The 25386-nt window shown below is 36.2% G+C and overlaps 1 protein-coding gene across 2 annotated transcripts in view; it reads right to left on the reverse strand.

Annotated features, from left to right (window-relative positions):
- KCNK2 (potassium two pore domain channel subfamily K member 2) overlaps positions 1–23188 on the reverse strand; it is a 199432-nt gene extending 176244 nt beyond the window's left edge. The window contains exon 1 of one of the 2 annotated variants that reach the window (XM_077902113.1): positions 22823–23188. In XM_077902113.1, the coding sequence (XP_077758239.1) occupies positions 22823–22856 (34 nt within the window). In that variant the 5' untranslated portion in view covers positions 22857–23188. Of the gene's footprint in view, positions 1–8742; positions 8909–22822 lie in introns of those variants that run through there. The other variant, XM_077902110.1, reaches the window with a different exon arrangement.
- Between the last annotated feature and the right edge of the window lie 2198 nt (positions 23189–25386).

Raw genomic sequence — 25386 nt, forward strand, 5'->3', positions numbered from 1 at the left:
CCTAGGCCCCTAAGATCATGACCTGAGATGAATGTAGGGGCTTAACCAATTGAGCCACTCACGTACCCCCAAGAATTATGTCCTTAAAGAGAATCAGATCTAGGCTCAGATTCTGATCTTGTTATTAACTGAAGATTAAGAACTTGAGCAAGCCATTAACCTCCCTTTGTCACCCATAAAATGGAAGTAATAATAGTATTGTCGTATTAGGTTTATTTTTAAGAATTAAAGGTAATTGCAGATATTATGCAGCACTGGTTATGTGCCTTGCAACAAGTTCTAAGGTGGATAAAGTACTATTTTCTTAACAGTAGGAGCGAAAGGCAGAGATAGGTTAAATAACTTGCCCAACATTCCAAGACACTAAGTATGGGGAGTACAGATTCAAACCCAGACTATCTGGCTCAAAAGCCTATGACTCCTACATTACTGAAACATAATGTATAGTACATGGTACAGGGACCAGAATATATTAAACACTCAACTCAGAGCTGCTTCTAACACACCATGCCCAAAGAATGACATTCCATAATGTTTCTGCAAAGTGGCACAGTCAGGTTCCTCAGTCCCTGGTTTATATTACAATGTGTTGCACAAAATCAACTCTCCTGAGAGGCAGTAAATGATAATAAAGAAAACCTTCATTCATGCCTTCTTTGTCCAAAACACTCCAAACACAGGAGGCGCAGAGTAGATGAGTTCACCAGAGGATAAAGAAAAAAATTATTAGAAAGCAAATTGCATGTGATGGCAATAATCCAAGTAATGAACTATCCATAGTGTCTAAAAGGAGAGAACACTTATAGAACGAGGACTTGTAGAAAAAAATTCCAAAATATTCCATTAAATAAAATTGTGTTTGGTTTCTGACAATCATTTAAAAAATGTCTTGGAAGTCATAGGTTTTCCCTACTCTGCTCAACTCCTGGTTAGGTGGTGTGATTTTCCTTTCCATTTAAATTGAGTCCCTCTATCAATTCACAAAATAATTTACCTTCTTTTCAATATCCAGTATTACATTATCTGACAATTATTTATTTCTAGTTTAGAACGTCATAGAATAAACAATCATGGATGGTTTTATTGGAAAACTGGCAGGAAACAAGATCTTCCAGAAGGAAACTTTAAGAAAAGTGCTGTATAAGTCAGTGGCCACTGTGGTAAATGGCTGGTTAATCTACCCTTTATCTTTCAATGCTAATTCTGTTTTTAAGTGAAAAGTTTTGTAAACAGGTAACAGCACTGTCTCTGTCTTACTGGAAGAATCCTAGTGAAAGTAATGGGTTAGTTTGTTAAAACAGGAATGTATTCAGGTGAGAGTAATTTTTGTGCATGACTCAATGCAGTTGACAATAATTAAAGACCAATCAGGGCACATAATGATACACTTTTTAGCTTTATTATGTGGGCAAAACTCACACAAATGGCTCCAAATTTGATTTTACATTCTTACAGATAGTCTTAAAACAAAATGACGGATTGCTATCTAATTTGTATCTTGTTTTTCTTCAGGTACACACTGTAGGCACCTTTTCATTTCTTCAACATTATCTGTCCAACTTAATTTCTACCCTAACTGAAATCTTAATTCTCTTCTTTTGATGGTATAATTGTTTCCATGGTAACAACAAAAGCCGTGAGAGTATTCTCGGCTGCAGTGAAAATAATCATAACGTATTGATAAACCATCTTAAGATACCATTTTCATGTAAATGACCTTATAGGAGGAGAGAAGGAAATAAAATAGAAGCAAACAAAGTGGCATTCAGCAAGCAGAAGCAGAAGTGCTTGGAATAAACCATTTTTTGGTGGTTTCAGTGATGTTAAAGAAGGAGCATATTGAAAGAGAATGTCAAAAGATAGCCATACCTCTTGATTAGATAGTGTAAATAAAGAATATTTCTTTAAAATTTACTGAGAAAAATAAATAAATAAATAAAATAAAATTTACTGAGAAACAAAGGAAAACACTTACCTGCTCCAGGAGTACAATCAACTGATTCAGTGTGTATGTCTTTTTGTAAATTCTTTGGGGACAACATGGGATTGATATATGGAGATAAAAATGAGAAGTGACTCTGGAGCTTGTCTACAGTACCAGAAATGCTGAGTGAATCTTTAGATAGACCTTTCTAGACAATGCTCACAAACTTAAATTTAAAGCATACAGTTTGGACTCCGAAACGGAAGTACACCTTGACATGTACTAATTCCATCACTTTCCACTCTTAAGCAACCATACCTCTCCTGAGGTACCAGCAGCTGTTGGGACCAGCAAGCAAAATATGCCTGGAGGGCATGAATCAGTGCGTTGTGAACCTGATCCACTGGTCCTGATTTAAACTGAGAGGACAGTACCCTAGGGCAGGGAATTGAAGGAAATAAATCCTGGAGAAGGTTGGCCTTTGAGAGACCCTTAGAATCCTGAAAGGGATGGGTGGGACTGGTGAGTTGCTGGGTCTCTCTCATCTCTAAGATTTGAAGAAGAGATAAACAGAAGATTGAGTTTTTTCTATCCCCAAGATGAGAACACAAGGAGAATGGGCAGCTAGCATGTTTTGAACACCTTCTCATGTCTTAGAAAAGGATTAGCAATCTACCTGTCTCTGTACCACTGAACACACATGGCTACTTTCTACCACTTTGGGTACCTCTCAAGAAAAAGAGAGAAAATACAAATGACCAATATTCTAAATGAAAGCAATTACTATAGATTCTATAAACCTCAAGAAGATTTTAAGGGAAAAAAAAAAGAAGACTTTAAGGGCATGCTTAAAAAATTACAATGCCAATGAATTTAATAACTTAGATGAAACTGACAGATACATTGAATGACACAAATTACCAAACCTGACATAGGGAAAAACAGACTATCATAATAACAACATCTATATATTATATGTTAACTGTTGAATAATTGCACTAGTAATTAAAGACCTTCCCACAAAGAAAACTCTAGGCTTGTACAATTTCCCAGGTGAAGTCTATTAAACACGTAAAGAAGAAATAATAGAGTATTACACAATTCTTTGAAAAAATAGTTGAGAGGGCAATACTTAATGATACATTTTACAAGGTCAGTATAAACTCATATCAAAACCTGGCAATGACATTACAGAAAAGTTTACAGAACTGCACTACGCATGCACCCTCATGCAGCGAGACTGGAAATCCCTAACAAAATCAATGTTAAACTCGTCAATATGTAAATAGTCAACCCATCACAAGCAATTAGGGTTTACCTTATGAATGTGAGATTGACATAAATTTGAAAATTTATCAGCACAATTCACCATATTAAAATAATACAAGATAAAATAAGATTCATAGAGTCATCACAGTAGATATTGAGAAATCATGTAACATAATTCTATACACATTCATAATAAAAAGAAAAAGCCGTTGGCAACTTAGGAATAATAGGTGACTTTCTCAACCGGATAAAAATTCTCTGTGAAACTAACAAACAAACCAACCCAACATCTAATAGTGTATTTAATGATGAAGCAACAAATGTTTTGCCCTTCCAAGATCAGGAACAAAGTAAGGATGTCCATTTTCACCATTTAATTCAATATTGAACTGGAGTCCTACCATGTGTAACATGGCAAGAAGAATAAATGGCATAAAGAATTGATGGAAGAAGTGAAATAATGTCTATACACAGATGACATCATTACCAGCTTAGCAAATCTTAAGGCATCTAAAAAGCAAAAATATTAGAACAAATAAGTGAATTTATCAAGGTTGTAGAATATAAGGTCAATATACAAAATCAGTTGCATTCTTATATATTAGTGAAGAGTAATTGGAAAGTAAAATTAAGGAAATACTACCATGGATAATAACATGCAAAAAACTCTGGCATACTAAGGGATAAATTTAATGAAAGATTTGCAAGGACTATGCACTAAATACTACAAAATATTGTTGACAGAAATTAAAGACAAAGCAAACTGTGATTTACAGCATGTTCAAGGATTAGAAGATTTAACTTTGCTGACATGCAAATTCTCCTCCAAATCATGTGTACATTCAAGACAAACCAATTCAGAATCTAAGCAGACATTTTGAAGCAATTGACAAGCTAAGGCTAAAAATTTGAAAATACAAAATGGGTTTAAAAGTTGAAAAAAACAATTTTGGAGGACTTAAATGTTTCAAGACTTTTTATAAGGGCTATTGTTATTAAGACAGTGTTATATTGATGTAGATATAACAAAATAGATCAATGGAACAGAATGAAAGTTCAGATATGGATCCATACACATGTACAGAACTGGTTTTCAACAAAGATATTAAAGCATTTCAATGGGGAAAGGGATAGTCTTTTCCAAAAATGGAGCTGGAACATGTGGATATCCATTTATTTATTTATCCAATAAATAAACCATAATGCTTATCTTACCACATACAAAAATTAATTTTATGTGGATTACAGACATAATAGTATAAAATTTAAAATTTTATAAATTTTTATAAATTAATTTTATAAAATTATAAAATTTCTGGGAAAAAAAACACAGGAGAGTCTTCACAAATTTGAAGTAGGCAAAAATTCCCTACACAGTTCACAAAGAGCACTAACCATAAAAAAATGAACAAATAGAAATTCATGAAAATTAAAATTTACCTATCAAAAGATATTGTTACAAAAATGAATAGATGAGCAGTGGAGTAGGAAAAAACATATTTATTTTTGCATGTATCTAAAAAGAACTAGTGTCTAGAATATATAAAGAATTTTTATCAGCAAATCAAAAGCCAGACAATACCAAATGCTAAGGATGCAGAGCAATAGGAACTCTCATTCACTGCTTCTGAGAATGTAAAATGTGCAAGCCATTTTAAAAGGTAGTTTGGCATTTTCATGTAAAGTTAAATAAGCATACACTTATCACAGAAACCAGCAATTCTACTCCTAAGTATTTCTCCAAGTGAACTGAAATCATACAAAAACCTATACACTAATGTGTGTCATACTTTTTTAACATCACTAAAGGGGGTATGGAAAAAAGTTGTTGACCTAACTTTGGAAAACAGTGTCTTTACTAGACACTGTAGGTACAAAGACAAGATGAGTTGTCTGAAAATATTAAGTCAAACTGGCAAATTTATTTCTCACAAGGGTATAGTTTAGCAATTCTGAAACTAAGTGTATGCTAGAAGTTGGAAAAATAAGTAAATAAATTGTGATAACAGGAACCAGGTTTCTATGTGTCAGAGAAGTCACAAATAAGCGGGAGGTTGGGGAGGTTTAGAATGAACTCCATGATGCTAGATTATAATCACCAATACCAGTATGAATTCATGTACATTTTAAAGTATATATATATATATATACACACACACACACATATGTAAAGTATACATATATACCTTTTAAAGTATATATGTGTGAAGCATACTTTATATAAAATGTATATATGTATATTTGTGTGCTTATATATTTATAATCCTATCTCATGTCATATGCAAAAAAATGGATAAAGTGTTAGATATAAAAATAATTTTAATATTTTATTAGGACTTCTGGTGAACAGTTGGAAGCTAGTAAAGTAGTATTGTGTGCAGAAGATACCATAAATAAAGACAATAAACAAATTTAGAAAACATATTTGCAATGCAGATGCCAGATAAAGGTTTAAAAGCTATGATTATATGAAGAGAGTTTTAATAATTGACAATAAACAGGCAACAGTCTAAGAAAAATGAGAACAGATATAAATAGGCAGTTCACAGATGAGCAAACCCAAATGGCCAGCAAATACATGTAATTAAAAAAAATTGTCTAATAGGGAAATGGAAAGTGAGCTAACAATAAACTATGACTTTAAACTTACTGGACTGACAAAAATTTTAAATAGTGGTAACGTTGTCAGTGGGGATATGTGGAAAAAGTATTTTCTGCACTGCTGGTGGAGAGGTAAATGGGTACAGCTCCATTAGAAAGTAATCTGGGAACATTGATTAAAATAAAAAATGCATAAGCCTTCTGACCCAGCAATCTCTCTCTGGGGTATATATCCCATAGAAATATAACCCCCCCAAAAAGTAAAGATACGTGAGCCCAGTTGATTTTTACAGCACTCTTTGGAGTGGCAAAAATGTATACACAAAGAAGTGAATTATGGTAATCCATAAAACCCAATATTATTGTTCATATCTGCTAACCCACAGGGATTTCCAAAAGCAATTACTCCATGAAAAAAGGGCCAAGAAAACTTGTATATAATATGATTTCACTTTTGTAGAGTAAACCACAACAAAAATATACACACATGTGTAAACATGTACACGTGTATTTTATACACATATACACATATATTATTCCATGTACATATGTGACAGCAGGTTTGACAGTCACTAGAAGCATTACAGAAGACTACATATAAGACTACACTTGTTAAGAGTAGGTTTATGCTTGCTAATGTTTATATTAATTCAAGTGGTTGGAGTAGGAGAGTCAAATATGAGAGGAAGGAGAAAGAGAAGTAGGGACCAAAAGAAGAAACAAAAAAGCAAATACACACTGAAATGCAATCATTATGATAAACTGATTTACATTAAATTATGTTTGTGTGGATATGCATATTTTCTAATCTATGCGGGCAAGGTACTGTGTATGCTTTTCTGAGTACTTCATATATACTAATTTACCTAACCCTCAGAACCACCCCAGCTTCAAATTATTATTATCCTCATTTAACAAATGAGGAAACTAAGGCATTAAATAACGTTCCCAAAGTGACATGATTATTTAGCCTCTGGGCTTGGACTTGAACCTAGGTAATGTCACCATAAAGTCTTAGGCTCTCAACCACTAGATGCATTGGCTTGTATGTCTGGGACACATCATTAAGCTAGATAGACAATTGCAATGTAATGTGGATAATATGATTTCACTTTGGTAAAGAATAAACTCCTATAGATATGTGTTTGTTGGAGCAAGAAGAAAGTTGTAGGAGTCTAATCTGTGTGTAAGCTGTTAGTTTATTAGTTCTGATGGGGGTGGGGATGGATACAAGGACGATAATGGGGCAATTCACTCTGCTTTTAGATTATCACTGGAACATACATGATAAGCAGTCAGTCTCTTGGTGAAAAAAATTAATGAATCACTGAGGGTTTTTTTTTCTCATGTAGGGCTCTTTGATATTTAAGTAACATTTGTTCAGTGGGCGTTTTCAGACACGAAAAGCTTTATGAAGGAGGTGGTATCTAGCGCATAGGTAAGATTTTGAGAGGTCAGAGGAATAATATGAGAAAAAGCTTCGGGCAGAAAACCACAAGTCATCTTTAGAACATATATTGATTGCCTCAGGAGCATGAGCTAGCACAAGAATTTTGGTATGGAAACATGCTAATAAACCTGGAAGTCTGCGTAGGTGTATAAAGCCTTGAATGCCAGGACTGGGAGCATATTATTCTCTGTGCAAGTGGACTGGGCACCTGCAACCCTAGGCCTCTTAGCACTATGAACAAGTGCTGTGAGAAGCTGACATGGATGCCATGTGGACGCCTGACACAGCCCCAGCCTGGGCTCCAGCCAGGGGGCCCTTGCCCAAATACTGGCCCCATCCAGGAACTGTTTTATTCCATGCCACTTGTCGCCTCTGATCCACAGAATGCATGGGGTGTCCAGATGAGGCTGTGCCTGAGAAAAGCGCTCACCTCATCAGGCCCCTTGACCTTCCTCAGGTACCTTGCCTCACTGCTACTTTGGCAAAAGCAAAATAAATGTCTCCATCTACAAAGGAGCCGCCCCTCCTTTCTCCAGGCCCCTTCCTGGCAACAACTTTACTTCTACCCCCAGCTGGATTTTCCTGGCACTGGAGGACTATCCCAGCCGGGGATGCAGATTTGACACTTCTTTTCTGTGTCTTACTGGCAAGAGCATCAAAGGCAGTAGGGTGGAGTGGATGGGAGACAAAACAAAGCAAAACAGAGCGTGAGGTAAGACATCAGGTTAACTACCCAGGATCAAGCATGGCTGCCCCAACAGCTCAACCTAGCTTTGAGTGACTTCTCTAAATTTTATCAACAGGATAAAAATTGCAGACCAAAAATTGTCTTTAGAAATTTGTTTTGCGCCACTCCCATTGTTAGTGAAAATAGATGTCAAGACAAATCTAGGAATTTGGTGCTCATTAAAAGACATATGCTGGCTGATGGACTTTAGCTATAATATATGTACACTTAAACATCAAACCTGTTTATAACATGTCCAGGCTCTCTAATGAGGGCACTCAACTATTGTGTACAGTTGCTGTAGAGTTATTTAAAGTAAAATACTGTCATGACTTTCCATTCTCAAAATGCTTCAATGTTAAAAGAAAATTGTTTTTAATGCTTCAATGTAACTCAATTCAAACTATAAAATAATATTGAAGTGACATACTTATGGCTAGGGGGCAGATATTAAAAGGTGATTCATTAAGGGTCACTGAACTGACAGGTTCAGTTACGCACAGCTGGGTAATATAGCAGGAATTCTCTTTGTCAAAGAGGGGTGCACAGAAGATGTCTTTGTAATAGAGGGCTGGCTGGAGCCCAAAGAGTCCATGCATTTCTAAGAATAAATTTCTTTCCTAACCTAACTGTACCAGGAAAAAAAAAATGCAACAACAGAAAACAAACTAAGCCTTAGAGAAAGCTCCTGGAATGCAAGACTGGTAATGTGAAAGAGATTTACACAGCTGTTTCACAGTAGCCAGAGCTCCATTAAAATGGACTACTCACATTTTAGGGTCACTTCCTTCAGTTTAAAAATCTGTAGGCTGTGGAAAGCCATGTGTACACAACCATACTGTTCATACTTGATATTATGTAACTGGGCTCTTTTTTCTTCATTCTTAGTAATTCTTTTATACTCATGTGACTTTACCCCCATTGATGAAGCCACTTCTAGACTTACAGCCTCTGGGAAGGAAAGAAGAACAAAGAAATAAATCACTGACATTTGAGTTGCCAAAGCCAAAGTCCTTATGTAAACATTAAAGTTGGAAAACTTGCGAGGTATGAAACGCAGGTTTTTTTTGTTTTTTGTTTTTGTTTTTTGTTTTTTTTTTTTTCTATTTCAGAGAACATAAAGATTATCTGGGCTGGATAAAGAGAAAAATTGGAGAGAAGATGAGGGATTAAATACTCCTGAATCCTGGGGAAGGGGGCCCTGTATATTCCCTTGATTTTATGCCAAGTCAGGTGGCAGAGACGAAGCACGGCCCCAGACAGGTTTGGGGATCCAAGAGGAACCTGGAACCCTCTTCAGCAGATCTGAGTCTGGTTGTATGTGTTTTTAAAATGCACTATGCTCTGCTGGCCATGGTAGCATTTGAGTAGCAGTGGCTACATAAGATGTCCAGCCAAAAGGGGACTGAGATAGCATGAGAGTCCGCTGTGGACCCAGAGTCATAGAAGAGAAAGCCACACACTCCTTGCATCTCCTGAGAGGAGACAGGAGATGCCAGACAGGTCTACCAGACAGACCTGATGAGGCCTGACGTTTAGGACAAGGCAGACACAAGTTGTGAGGACTCAGTAACCACATTCAGCATAGCAAATGCTACCAACGCAGATGTCAAAACATCCAAATCAAAGACTTGGACCCACTGAGAGCACCAAAACCTAGAGGAGAATGTGGGATTTGGGAAGTTCCTGAATTGACAAAAAAGGCAAAATTGACTAAAACATGGAAGAAACCCCAAATTCACCCCAGATTAGATTCCTATCAAGGAATATGGAGAACTGGAACAAAAGTTAAATTCATTTTATGGAAAAATTAAATTATATTTCTTAAGCATTCAGATTGAGAATAGGCTGAGAATCATACACGCTTCATATGACTCTCTCAAGCATAATTTTTTCACTGTCCAGAGACGGTTGGCAATTACTGTAAAGTTAAAAAATATGTTCTTAATATCCCAAATCCAACTATCATCTATCAATGAAAATATATATCCAGTGATTTAAAACCACTTGGATCATTTAAAACTGTTAAAATGATTCAGTCTTCTCATCACTATTGAAATATGTTTGTTTATGCTGGAAAGTTAGAGTCAGGCAGACCATGAGAATTATAAAGGAAATTAAGCAGTAATAGCCTATGTATGACATTTTAAATGGAGGTTCCTTTTTTTTTTCTTTTTTTAGGTAAGCCCTACACCCAACATGGGGCTCAAACTCACAACCCCTAGATCAAGAATCACATGCTCTACCAACTGAGCTAGCCAGGAACCCCTAATTGGAGAGTCTTTAATCCCAATTCTTTGTCTGAGTGTATGTGGTAAGATCAAAGAATAAAGTATAAAGAAAATTTTTAGAATTCACACATCCAAATGAGTACCTTCCTGAAATAATCACGCTAGAAGACCATTGTGATCTAAAGGTATTGATGCCGAAAATAATTTTGGGAGCCCTCTTCTGAAGTTGGCTTCTAAGACAGTATATGAGCCCTGACAAGAAAATAAGTGCTATCTCTCAATTTGAAGCCATTCAAGAAAAGCAGCCTGAAAGTCTGTGTAAATCACACTTTACCTTTGATTATTAACAATATTTCAAGTTTGATACACTTATTCAATAAATTTGGTCCCAAACATTATTAACAGAGTTCATAGCACAAAACATCCTTAAAGAATGCCACCATTGAAAATATGCCAAACATCACACTTCTGAAAGGCACCAAACGAACTATCAAAGGTGGAAATGGTAGAAAATGCACACTCATTCAACAGGGGAGAAAAAGTTAATACTGTGAACTTTGACCAATAGATCTTCGATGCCTCATATTAAGCAAAATTCTCCCAGATTTTTTTTTCTTAATAAAATGTGTTAGGACCTTGTGGTCTCCTTTTTAAAACAAAACAATAATGTAGTGTCAAAGAAGAAAAGCGTAAGAGAGGCAAACTAGCTGGAGTATTCCCCACACAGAATATCCAAACATACCAAGAAATAGAGAAATGAGAAGAGATGACCCATAACGTCTCTAAAATAAATCTCTTTAACAATCTTCCTGCCCCGTACCTCAAAAGGATCGTATGTGGCATGTCTGAATGTTGCCTATCTTCGACCTCTGATCCCAACCATCTAGAAGATGAATTGAAGTGTTCCAAATGACAATTGGAAATGTTATTTTACTACCCATGAGCAGACTGAGTTTTTAATATTTAACAAACATGAATTTTTCAGCACTGACCAATCAGAACAGATGCGGCAACAAATGAGCACTATTAACAACTGATATTGCCATCCTGGGCATCTCAACCGAGTCTCCGCCCTGCTCATGGGTATTTCGCAAGCGGAGAGATAGCTCCTTTGTACAAAGAAAGCTTTTTGTTTGTTTGTTTTTTATTTTTTGTTTTTATATGAACTCAGTAAGGAACACAATCTCTACTTGCAACCCATCTTTTGGAAGGTCTATACTTTGTTGCAAAAAAGGTAAAAACAAACTGAAAGCAGTTTTATGGGTTCGGAAGATTTTAAAAGCAAAGTGATATCACTTCACTAGACAAAATAAGGGCCTCCTAATTTTCTATTATAAATTAAAAACTTACATGGAGTCTAGATCCTGTAGGAGAAAAGTAGGCTACATCCTGTTACTGATGTAGTGGAATGAGGATAAAAGGGCTGGTTTTATCAGATCCTGAGGACATAGGAGATTATAAAGTTACTCCAGAGAGCAACAGATCTTTCTTAGATTCCTTTTCTCATGTTGAAAGAGAATTGAATTCCAGATGCTTCCCAGAGCTAGCCAGCTTCATCTCTTGCTTGCAGCGACCCCTAACTCTCCCTGTCTCTCTCTGATTTTGCTCTGGACTCTTCCAATCCCTGGGCCCCATAGCAGCAACTTCAATCATGTCGCTTCTCTGCATAAAACTTTTCAAGAACTTTCTATCACATTTCTAAGGAAAGCTCAACCCTTAACATGACTACATGTCCCTGAGTGATCAGCCCTGCCTATTTCTCCAACCTCAGCTCTTTCCTACTTAGCCTTCAGTTTCAGCTTACCTATCACTTTTAAAGAGGCCCTCCCTGAAACTCATTAGTTATTTTCTTATCATGATGACCTCAAGGATTTAAACATTTGATGGGTTTCAATTATTACCCTGCTCAAATCATCCATGTTTAGTTAATAAGTAGCCTTTTAAGATTGAGTGTATGTCATGAACCAATGACATAGCCCTATTAGTCCTGAGAGCTTCTTCACTCTATAACAGGACAAAATGTTCCATGTTCATCTTCTACATTTCTTGGCTCACACTTGGAGTCACATTTCTCAAAAATGTCTTGACTTCTTTTACTAGGAAAACGGTATAGGAAGACCACAATATTGGTGCTAAAGATTTTCATTGCTACTGGGTGCTTGGTAATGTTTTTCTGGGTTTTTCCAGTGGAGGTGGTTGGGAAATATACATCTACCTATATCTTACATCATACATAATGTATTACATACCTCTCCTAGTACATATGTTCTTAATCATATAAATACACTTTATATACTATATGTGTTGTATATATGTATGTATTTTAAATACTTTCTGAGTTAATAATGATACTTCCAGTTCAAATTCAGCACTAAAATGTTTTACTTAAAGTATATTTCATCTGTATCTCTTTTTTTTCCATATCAAGAGAATCCTGATTCCCAAGGTCACAGGGAATGATAGAATCAGAATATATTATAATTTTTCATTTGTTTTTCTCATATTGTATGCAGAATCTCAAAATAGCAATATAAATATTACCAATAATATGATTACTGAATACATTGAACAATTTGTTTAACATATACTATCCCCAATATCCATTTATCTTTTGAAAGATTTCTTTATCTTAAAGAGAGAGACTGTGACAGAAAAAGAGCACAAGCAGGAGGGGGCAGAGGGAAAGGGAGAGAGAATCTCAAGCAGACTCTGTGCTGATATGGGGCTCAATCTCACAACCCTGAAATCATGACCTGAGCCAAAATCAAGAGTAGAGGCTCAACTGACTTCGCCATGCAGGTGCTCCCACATATTTTTAATAATTACATTATACATACATTATCAGAGCATGTACTCATTACATATTGTATTCTCTACTCTTCAATCCTTACGTAATTGTGATTCTACAAGTTAACAATACATTTGAGGCTTTCCACAGGTATTCATTGAACAAATAGATAAAGTGCTTTATTTTTTAAAAGAAATGTTTCCAAGTGTGAACTTACAAGACAATCAGTTCTGTAAGGGAGCCCCAGTTTACTGATTTTAAGAATTCACCACTGGATCTAAACCTCTGCCCTATACCCTTTAGATCTTTTCATGAGTTGCTTATATTTGACTAGTTTGGGCAAAACCCCTCCAGTTTCATCTGACATTCTCAAATAGGCCTGCCATGCTTTTCAGGAATTATTGTCTACTATTTTGAATTTCTTTTGTTTGCAAAACCATCAGATGACTTATTGCTCTTCTCTGCTTCTTCTTGCGCAGACTTTTTAAAAAGATTTTATTTATTTAATTGTGTGAGAGAGAGGGAAAGGGAGAGGAGGAGGGAGAGAGAAAGAGAGAGAGAGCGAGCACAATGTGGGAGGGGAAAGGGGCAGAGGGAGAGGGACAAGCAGACTCCACACTGAGCAGGGAGACCAATGTGGGGCTCAATTCCATGACCCTGAGATGATGACTTGAGCTGAAATCAAGAGTGGGATGATTAAACAACTGAGCCACCAAGGCGTTCCCACAGATCTCTTTTTAAAAAAACCTTTATATATCTGGTACCTACCAGAAACAAACAAACATTCTTGTTAAACAAACAAGAATGATCCCATAAGTAAACCTATATAATTATCATGTGTGCTATAAAGGAAAAGTACATTATGCTGTGAAATAAGTACTTTTAATATTTTGTTTTTTCTTGCACTTTTTCCTGTCTGGAAGGGCTTTTCTTCTTGTTCCATCTACTCAAAAGTTTAGAGTTCCATAGCAATAACAAACCCATTTCCTCCTCTTCCTGGGATCCTAGGCACATTTATTACCTAAGAAGGAGTAGGTTGTTCTGTTTGTTCCCTCAAGAACAAGGAGGATTAGCCTCCTTGAATATTTCTAAAAAGACTATGGAATATGAAAATCAAATTTCTATTATAACTGTGTCCCATGAGTCCTAAGTATACATTATTCCCAGGCTTGGAGCACCACACCCCATATACACAAAAGTCTTATTCTACCTTGGGTAAACAGCTTCATTTCTAGTACTCACTATTGGCCAATGCTTTTATCAAACTATTTATTTCAGAAAGCTAGACTGTATTGTCTTTGTGCCTCTAGAACCTCAGCCCATCCATCATTTTATTAAATTGATCTCTCTTTCTGGCTCCCTACTATGAACATAAAAATTGAGCTAAATTTTCTGGCAATTAAAACATAAATTTTTCTATCAGATAATTCATCTCTCTTTCTCTTTCCTTTCTATGATGGCTGAACATCTGAAACACTAGTATAGCTTTCAGTGTTTCACTTTGCTTTTACTTCACCACCTCAATATCCTTACCACTACTCACTTTCTCAGTCCCTCAATCAGCCTTCTGGCTGCCAGCACACCACTGAAGTTACTCTCCTAATTACCAAATCCAAAGAACATATTTTAACTTTTTTTTGGGGGGAGGGGGTGTCTTTATATTTACATCACCTATGGCATTTGATATAGTTGACCATTCTCTTTAAAGTCCCTCTTTTGGCTCCACACACCATTTTTTTCCTAGATTACCACCTATAGAGTGGCTCATTCTCAGCTTCCTTTCTGGCTCTACTTTCTCCATCTGCCCATTACAAATTGATGCCACCCACTTAGAAATGCCCAGCCCCTTCTCAACACATTTACCTCTCCACATCTTTCTCAGCTTCATCTATGGTTTTAGCTGACAATTGTGAATTTTTATCTCCAACTCAAGAGTCAAATTTCCAATGACCTAATTGACATCTTCCACCTCTTGGACTTCTGACACCTCAAACTCAAGATAGTCTGCATTTTGCTTTCTTTTTCTTAGTATATCCATTTAGTTCATTTAATAAGTATTTATTAAGCTCTATTATGTACCAAGATTGTTCTAGGCACAACAATGAATTAAAGGGCAAAAAAATCTGCACCTGTGGAGCATTCAGTTTAGTTACAAAGATTATATTCTAATGAGGAATTTCCATTACAGTCTTGTTGAGACATTCTACATAAGTACATATTCTATTGCTTTATTCTTTTTTTCACAACTATACAACAATGTGCCCACACAACAATTTCCTTCACCACATCCATAATAATGGACATTTACATTATTTCCAATGTTTTGATATTAAGAAATGTTGCAGTAAATCCCCTTGGATGTCTGACATCATCCATCTACGTATCTATAGAATGAACTAGAAGCAGAATTTTTAGGTCTGGGATTATGTACATCAATAATATTCATATGCATTCAAAAATGTTTTCTGTAGAGTTTGCATCAGTTTTAACTGCCACCAGTAATTTATAAAAACATCTGTTTTCCCACACCTTTGATAATATAGATATCAAATATTTCCCATATGATCTCCCAAATGTTTTTCCCTTCTTTTCCTACATGTGAAATTGAACTTCATTTTATGTTTGGAAATCATTTATATTTACTTTATACTTTCTTTCCTGTGTATGTGTTTGGCCGTTTTCTACTTGGTTGTTAGGCATATTCATGTTGGCTTTGTAGGCTTTCTATACACATATCTGTATATGCATATACAATCTCTTTGTCCATGAGATAACATATATCTATATACTAGCAATGAAAAGTAGAAACAAAAAAAAAGAAAAGTAGAAACAAATTTTTAAAAGTATCATTTAGGGATCCCTGGGTGGCGCAGCGGTTTGGCGCCTGCCTTTGGCCTAGGGCGTGATCCTGGAGACCCAGGATCAAATCCCACATCGGGCTCCCGGTGCATGGAGCCTGCTTCTCCCTCTGCCTGTGTCTCTGCCTCTCTCTCTCTCTCTCTCTCTCTGTGACTATCATAAATAAATAAAAATTAAAAAATAAATAAATAAAAGTATCATTTATAAGAACTCCAAAAAAATGAAATATGCAAGTATAAATCTAACAAAAAATATGCAGAGTCTATATGAGGAAAACTATAAAACTGAGGATAAATATGAAGTGGAACTAAACAAATGGATTGGATGGCTCAAATATTAGAAAGATGTCAACTATTCCCAAATTTAGATTTAACACTTATCCCAATCAAAATCCCAGCAGGATTTTTATAGATATTATCCCCCTGATTTTAAATTTTATATAGAAAAGCAAAGGATGTAGAAAAATAACTTCAAGAACATTTTTAAAGAAACTCACACTACCTGATTTCATGACCTACTATGAAATTATACTAATCAAGACAGTATGGTATTAGTGAAAGTATACTTACATAAACTAACGGAAACAAATAGAGAGTCCAGAAATTAACTTACAAAAATGTAGGGAACTGACTGTTAATACAAGTACAAATGCAATTCTATGGATAAAAGATAGTCTTTTCCATGAATGGTGCTGAAACAATTGGACATTCACATGCAAAATATACATACTTCCACACATATCTCTTACTTTGTAAAAAATATTAAAGTGAGTCATGGGCCTAAATGTATAACATAAAATTACAATCTTCTGAAAAAAGCAAACACAAAAGAAAATGTTCATGAGTTGGGTTAGAAAAAGCATCATTAGATACAACACTAAAAACTTGATACTTAAGAGGAAAAAAATGGATCAGTTGTACTTCGTCATAACTCAAACCTTTTGCTCTAGAATACATGGTTAAAACAATGAAAAGCAGAGTATGGAAAATATCTTCAAATCATGAATCTACCAAAGGATTCATACCCATAATTTTAAAAACTCTCAAAACCAAAAATAAGAAAACAAATGTCCAGTTAAAACCGGACAAAAGATTTGAACACGTCTCACCATACAGGATACTCAGATCACAAACAAGCACATGAAAAGATGTTCAACGTCTCAAGCCATAATGAGATGCCATCGCCCACTTATTAGAATGGTTAAGAGATGAAAGCAGATGAACAAATAAATGGACAGCACCAAATGCCGACAGGGAGACGAAGTAATCTCATACGTTGCTGGTAGGAGTGCAAAATGGTAAAGTCACTCTGAAGATTCACATTTACCATATGATCTGCAATCCCACACTTAGGTATTCACTCACCCTCGAGAAATGAAAACTTATATTCACACAAAAACCTATGTTTAAAGCAAATTGTACACGAGAGAAACATTGTTCAGAATCACCCAAAACTGGAAATGGCCTGAGTGTTCTTCACTGATTGAATCAATCAGCAAACTCTGGTACAATAAAATATTGCTCAGCAATATAGGAAAAGCAAAGTCCTGCTAGGCATGACAACAGGGATGAATCATAAATGCATTCTGCTAAGTGAAAGAAACCAGACTCAAAAGGTTGCAAGCTGTTTGGTTTTACTTATATGACATTCTAGAAGAAGCCGAACTATGAAAACAAAAAACAGATACGTAGTCCCAGGACCTAGACGTGGCAGGAGAGAATGTTTCAGGGGTGAAAGAACTGTTCTTTATCTTGATTATGGTGGTGGTGGTTAAAAGACTATACATTTGTCAAAACTCACAGAACTACGCACACAAAAAATAGTGACTTTTACTTTATGTGGGTTTTTAAATGACTTAAAGAGTATATACAAAACAAAAATCTGTTTTCAGTGAGCAGATGATCTCACCCTGAAGGAGTAAGAATCCTACACCTTTCTCAAAATAAAACAAAGCTTAAGAACATGAAGGAAAAGAAGCAAGAACTTTTTCAGGACTGCACTACTCAGAACTCTAAGTTACCAAGGTGTGAAAAGAAATTGGTGGCTTTTGCACACGATCGTTCTACTCATCTTGGCCTCTCACCTCAGGTTTCAAAAGGAGGAAAACAGCATGAGAGAAACAAAACACTTTGGCATCATACTATGTAATGACCTGTAATCACACTTCTGTTAGCTCTGCTGGACTTACTCGAGCTCAGAGGCCATTTCTCTCGCAGGGGGAAGGAGCAGTCAGGATAATACTGGCCGAGCAATGCTCATGCAGAACAAGGGCTTCTCGAAGCTTCATTCTATTCAGTTCGAATGCATCAAAGCCCTCTATTCCACTATTTCTTCTTTAAGCCTACATTTTCATGAAATAACCGCCAACCAAAACTATTGCACAGCACAACGTAGCAATGTTAACCTTTCCAATGAAAAGAAAAGGAGGAACTGGGCTAAAAGAATCTCGCACAGACAGAGCTACTAATATGAAAAAAAGCAACATGTTGCATTTCAAAATCACCTAGTGGTTAACTGTGTGAGATAGCTGGACTCTGCTGCTGTATAGTTTTCGGTTTTTCTCTTGCACCTATAAATTGTGGCTCCTGCTGGCTAAAATCTTCAGTCATACCAAGGAAGACTTCTGATTACTAGACTCAAGTCAACAGATATAACTATGCCCTAAGTCTCAGAATCTATGCCTATAAGATGTAGTTTACCAGCCTTTGAGGAGCTATGGAGCAGAGTTTTACCTGACATTGTCACCTCATTAACCGGTATATATATTTTTTATTTAAATAACATATTTAATAGATATGTTTATTAAATAAAAAAATATTTAACTTATAATATCTGTAATATAAATCAAATCATATAAAATGTATAAAATCCAACTGTCCCAATCCGTATCATTTCAGCCAAGGAAGGTTGCCAAGATCACAACTGTGGCCTTGCCTCCTTTGTAAAATAAAAAATTTACATGAGTAAATATGAATAATTCTGCTTTCTTGAAGTGCCTGGGATATACTGGTAGTGGAGAGGACAGAACTGAAGACGCTCCGGTTTTTCTGCACACCTGACTGAGGTTGAACCTAGTTGCACTAGGTCTGCTCAGTGTGCGTACCTGGTTGATTGGGTCTCTGCGGAAGGCGCAATTCAAGGTAAGTGATAATTACTGCCTAAGCTTAAGGCTCCCATTAAAGCATCAAAGAAGCAGATGAATCATATATTTCTGGATAAAAATCAGAGATTGCCATAAAACCATTAGACAAATTATACTAGATGCAAAGTCTCATTTCTCCGTATTGAACCTTCTCCTTAGACTATTCCACTTCATTCTGCTTTATTATTCATATTATACATCAAATGAAGTAAGTGTAGCATCCCTCTCTACTTTAAGGGTGAGAACAAATGAAATAATATATGTGGAAATGTTTTGAAAAGAAAATGACAGGACATAGACGCAGGATAGTATTTTCTTTAATAGCCATTACTGACGCTCTCCCAAATACATAGCAACTTTCCACATAGTGAATCTGACAGCTAGATTGTTATTTCCTATCTATGATGTGGAAACATTGCTTAAGCCCCTTTTTAAAAAAAAGATTTTATTTATTCATGAGAGACACACACACAAACACAGAGAAAGAGAGAGAGAGAGAGGCAGAGACACAGGTTGAGGGAGAAGCAGGCTCCATGCAGGGAACCTGATGTGGGACTCGATCCTAGGACCATGGGATCAAGCCCTAGGCTGAAGGCAGGCGCTAAACCACTGAGTCACCCAGGGATTCCCCCATGCTTAAGCCCTTTTAAGCAGTAGTATAAGAATGATGGTTCTGCCAAGTGCTTTGCACCTGTGACAAATGAACACAATAAACCAAATCATCAAAATCCACTGTCCATATAAAACTTTGATTTTTGTAGGCACTGTAGAAAGATGTCATAGAAAATATTTTGAAGATGAACATTGCCAGTCCTTAAACTCTCAAAAAACCATTTCTGCTGAGAATAATTTTGCTGATTACAGTGGGTTCCCTAAGAATGATTAGACACAGGATGGAAGGGAAAATTAGTGATAGCCAATCCAGTGTATCCACTGTCTTAGTCCTTGAGGACTCTAGACAGTCAACCAAATTGATTTTACCGCCTAAAACATCTAAATCATCTAAAAAAAACTTCATTATTTTCAATTCGTACATTCTGATTGTCTTACTCATTCTTTCAATGCACTTGTAGTGGCTTTGCTTAACAATTTTCTTATATTAGTAGCCCCCTAAGTGAAAAATAGATATTTCTATTGGGTCATATCTTTGAGTAGCATCTAGCACAACCAAGGGATTTAGATTGTTTTAAACAACTAGAATGACTAGACCCACCAAATCAGAAAGGCCCCTAAAGCTCATGCAGTTTAGCCATCCTATTGTATTCTTACTATAGGCCAAGCCATAGCACAAATTGTCTCATTTAATCTTTAGAGTAGTAATTTTAAGGAGGAAGAATTGTTAACTTCAAATTATATATGAAGAATCAGAAACTTAAAGTTTAAGTATTTTCTCAAGGTCACATAGTTTATATATACAGGGTCTGGAATTCTAAGAAACATTTGTCTGACTCCAAATAACTTGCTCTGCCCTCTGTTTTGAATCCCCTTGTCTATATCATATCACCAGTGGCAGGGAGCTCGTTCCTCTTGGTACCGCAAACTTTGAACAGTTCTGGCTATAGATCTTTCTGATGTTCAACAACTAACTAGAAAAAAATTATAACACGTCATAAAAATTCAGGTTATCGTTTGTCATCAGTAACTACATCCTGATCCTTCTGGAGGGTGGAGGGGTTCTAAGCTGACATTTTCCCTTTGAAGATAATCCTCAAAATCCTAATCATTCTACCATACATTACTGACTTGGCTTTCTTTAAATAATCCAATGCTTTAGGACTTCTCTAATGTCACATCATTTCTTGATTGAGGTCCCAGAATTCTACATAATAAATCCAGATGATTTTACCCTGAAAAAGTGTTTATGCAGATGATATCAACAAATCTTCTAATTCTTAAGAGAACTTCCAAATGATTCCTGTAAAATATCTTATTCTAATTAGAATTATATCCTGACAGATCTGCCTGTATAAATTATATGTAAAATATACCTCTAAGTAGGAGACAGAACTAAACTATTAATGGGATAATTTAAGCTCATCCAAATGTTTATATGATATACCCCAAATCCACTACCCAACCCACTTCTGCTAAGATGTGATAAAATCACCTGTATGTGCATTCTTGCTACTTGTTATAGCAGAGGGACACGTGTTCAGTTTAACAAGTATCTATGGCAGTGATCTAGAACAAATTAGAGGACCTAGAACAGTGTTATCTGGCATCCTAGGAGATAGAGTATTTTTACCTTGATATAATTGTTGCTAGTTACAGTTCCCTTGTCAGCTCCTACCCCAAACGACCCGACCACCACTTCTGCTAAGATGTGATAAAATCACCTGTATGGCCATTCATTTCTTGCTTATAGCAGAGGGACACGTGTTCAGTTTAACAAGTAACTATGGCAAGTGATCTAGAACAAAATTAGAGACCTAGAACAGTGTTATCTGGCATCCTGATAGAATGCAAATCACATACTTCCTTACCTCTCTAGCTCTTTTCCATTCAGTGCCTTTCTCTGTGTTTTCTGCTTCTCTTCTGGTCACTCAGGAACTTGGTTTGACTCCAGAGTCCACTTCTCCATCTGGCCTTTCAGCCTTATTTAGCTCTTTACACCTAAAAACTGATCTTCCCCATTCGAGGGTTTGGCCAATGTCTTGGCTTACCCAACAGTCTTCAGCAGAGGGGCCTCCAAAATAGCTAATTGCAATTTCCAATGCTACAAATTAACACCTGGAAATTACACTCTAATTGGAAATCGGCTGATATTTTATATACTGAAGTAAGTGCTCCAAAAACTTTATATCCCTTCAAATAAACAATGAGTAGAACAAATACGTATATTTAAAAAGAAAAATAGCCAGGAATAGAAATCGGTTAGAAATCTGATTTTTAAAGAAATTCCTTATTGAAAACAGTAAGGCAATGTAACCTCATTATTGTGCAGTTCCTATTAAACAGAATTCAATCACATTCATGGATAAGTTAATAAAATAGAATCCTGATATGAAATGATTACTGTACAATCAAGCCATTTGTCCTATTACCCAACACCAGCATATATATTCCACATTAAAAAACTATCTATTAAGTATGTACTTTGCCAGGCACTAAAGATGGACTCAGCTATATTTAATATATACATAGGGTTATGCTGTTGATGAACTTGATCCACACTTTCAAGATCACAACCCTATTCCTATGAAGTGAGAAATCTTACATAGAGACATCTAAACAATTTTTCAAACAAAGCAACTAATCAAATAAATAAGGAAATGTAAAAGATAAAGAAGTGTCTGAGTTCCCAAGTTTTAGTGTAAACTGTCATAGCTTTTCTTCCCCATTTCCAAGATTCTGAGCCATCTCTTCCCTAGTTAATAAATAAGATTCACTGAGGAAACAACTAAAATTCTAAGTAAATTGCAAATAATATGTATCAATCTATATATGGAAAAACTGATTACAAGATTAACCATAACATTGAAACCAAAGCAAAGATAGTTTAAATGACCAGAGTCCAAACGTAATGGAATGTGTAGATACTTCTGTTCATCAACTTTGCATTGCCAGAATTAATACATCACACAATAAAAGCCTGCTATAACATGTCTATTATATAAAACATGCCCACATGAACGTGCAATTTATTTCAGTGTTGCAAGGTCATGGAAAAAATTCCAGTAACTAACCCTCTGTTGGAACCACCCAATGAGTTTAATTATAGACTTGTCTATGAAGACTCCCTACATCAAATACTTGCTTGGAAAATCTACTCTACATACTCCAGAAATTTTGAAAACAAATGAGATACTTGATTATTGCTAAGATACTTACAGTAGAAGTTCCTTTTTGCTTGTGGGTTCATCATTTGGGGATGTTTTCATCAGGAGTCATCATGCTTTTGATCTTTAATGCCGTTCTTCCACCAAGGTTTCTTGTCCGTAATTTCCAAAACAGAGTCACTTGTACTAACAAGCCATCGTCCCATACTGTTTCCTTTCTTGTGTGAATGTTACCCTGTAGATCAATTTCCTGTCCAAAAACACTCAAAAATGAACAAACGCTGCTGTACGCAAGTGAAATGTGCTACTCAGATACTCTGTTTTAGCAGTTTGGTTCAGAAATTCCCTGATTGAAATGAGGAACTATATCCCAGTTGTTCCAGGGAGCTTAAAAGACAGACGTTTCTTCCTCATGAAGGAGCATATTAAAATTGCCAGCGTCATTCATTCTCACTAGTTTGTGGCTTGAGTACTATTGCACATGAAGCATCCATGTACTGTGTGCCTCCTGAAGACCCTCCCAATTGCCACGGTAACAATATCCCAACTAAATTTTAAAATCAGGCTTAGTATGCTTTGAAGTACATAATGTTTTCCATTCCTGAAAGGACAAAGAGATCTACATTGTCAAAGTTTATTTTTAAGCTCATGTGCTTGCTAAGTGCAGTGGCAAACAGGCTTTCCGTGCCTGTAGGACCATTGCTGGAACCTATTAATGCGAACAGATGAATCGTTGGCTTGCTTCCACATAAGCTTTTCTTTCTTTCTTTCTTTTTAACCTTATCTAAGTAGCATTGATTATAATTTTTTTTTAAATCGAGAATGCTATCAGTTTTCTGAGCTTGCTTGTTTTAATTTTGTCGGTACAGAAGCCATGGAAGAAAGGCAAATAAGAGGGAGGAAGGTTTCAAATAGCTTTTTCTGAGATAAGAAAGTTAGTAATTGGAGGTAGATTCTGTTTCCGGAAGAAGTCTGAGGGACATTTGGAGACAGTAAAAATGACATTTTTTTTTTTAAATAAAGGAACCAAAGATAAAGAATGAAAGCGGTAAATAATGAAAAGGTGATAGAAAGAAGAGAGGATGTAAGGAGGAGGAGAAAGAGAAAGAGAGAGAGTGATGCCTTGACTATTAGCAACAATTCTTCATGTATTTTCTTATTGTTGGGAAAGCAAATTGCTCTGGTTTGTATAACCCCCTACCAGTCTGCTCAACCCACCAAAATTAGCCCACATGTCATCTAATACCAGACTAAGACTTGTGGAAACACATTATTGCTCTATTAAAGCCATAACAAAATACAGCTGAGCAGTGAACATTAGGTGGTAGGGTGACCCTGAGGTAATACAATCCGTATTATGGAATTTCTAGCCCAAATTTTAACCATCTGGTTTTGATATGATAACAAATGTGATAATGTACATTAAATACCAGTATTCAAGTAACATAATCCTTCCCTCTGACTAAAACAATGAATGCTTTTCAAATCGTTTGAGAGGGAGAGAGTAGAGACACAGACACTTATCCTTGTGCACAGGCCAACAAAGACCCTCCCGTGCACAAACACACATGTGCATGCGTGCAATAAGCATAAGCTGTCAGTTGGCTTTCCAGAAATAAGAGTGAGTTTTTGCCCCTCCTATCCTCTTTTCAGGAACCCCTTTGCACAACTGCTCTAAATTGCAGGAGACTTGGCTGAGATTGAGAGGAAGGGAAGGGAAATGCGAAAAATAATAATGCTAATTGAACCAGACAGAGATGGGAAACTTGACCTTTGCTTCATCAGTACCATTTCATGCCATCATCAGATCAAGTACCCAGCCAGCCACTAGCAACTTGAACATCAGATTATCCTTATCCTGTTTTAACTTCATGAGAAAGTGTTTCTGTATTTCAAATCCAGATTTTACCATATTATTAGATGTCCAATAATTTGTGTTTTAAATGTTGCAGGAGTCCAGAAGTTAGGATCCCTTTAAATGAGCACCTTAGAATTAGACCAGTTGGTGGAAAAGTACTAATGCATGAGTGTTTGCTGACCTTTTATGTTTGCATGTGAGAGATTGACAGAGTGACTTGGAGAATGAAGAAGGTGTGTGGAAGCTGCAGGCCTGAAAGTTAAGTTGGGAATAATGAGTGGTTGATTAGCATGGCGTTAGGAGATAAGGAAAAGGCTAATGTTGATGGAGAGCTCTTGTATTTTGGAAAAGAGAGCTTGTATAGTGGTGTATTGTGCAATCCAGCTCCGTTTATCAAACATCTACCATGCCCCCAGGCACTGTGCTAAGAACACAATTTTGTATGTTAAATGCATTAATATGAATTTGTACAAAGGAGAGAGATAGCAAAGATGAGGGAGATGTTAATTAAGTTTGGCAAGATAAAGGTTGATGTCTGAGCTGCATGTGGGAGATGATTGGAATTTGCTAGGCAGACAACAGGTGGTAGGGCATTCCAGACAAGTGGAATCAGCATCTGCAATGGTAAAATGGCAAAATTATTCTCAAAAACACAAATGATGTGCATTGGTGGATCTTAAAATTCCAGTGAAATTTCAGAATGGGCAAGATAACTTGGTCCAGGTTTGTCCCCGTTGCTTGACCATGTGAGCTAAGGG

This window comes from Canis aureus, chromosome 6 (assembly GCF_053574225.1).
Source record: "Canis aureus isolate CA01 chromosome 6, VMU_Caureus_v.1.0, whole genome shotgun sequence".
Lineage (NCBI taxonomy): Eukaryota > Metazoa > Chordata > Mammalia > Carnivora > Canidae > Canis > Canis aureus.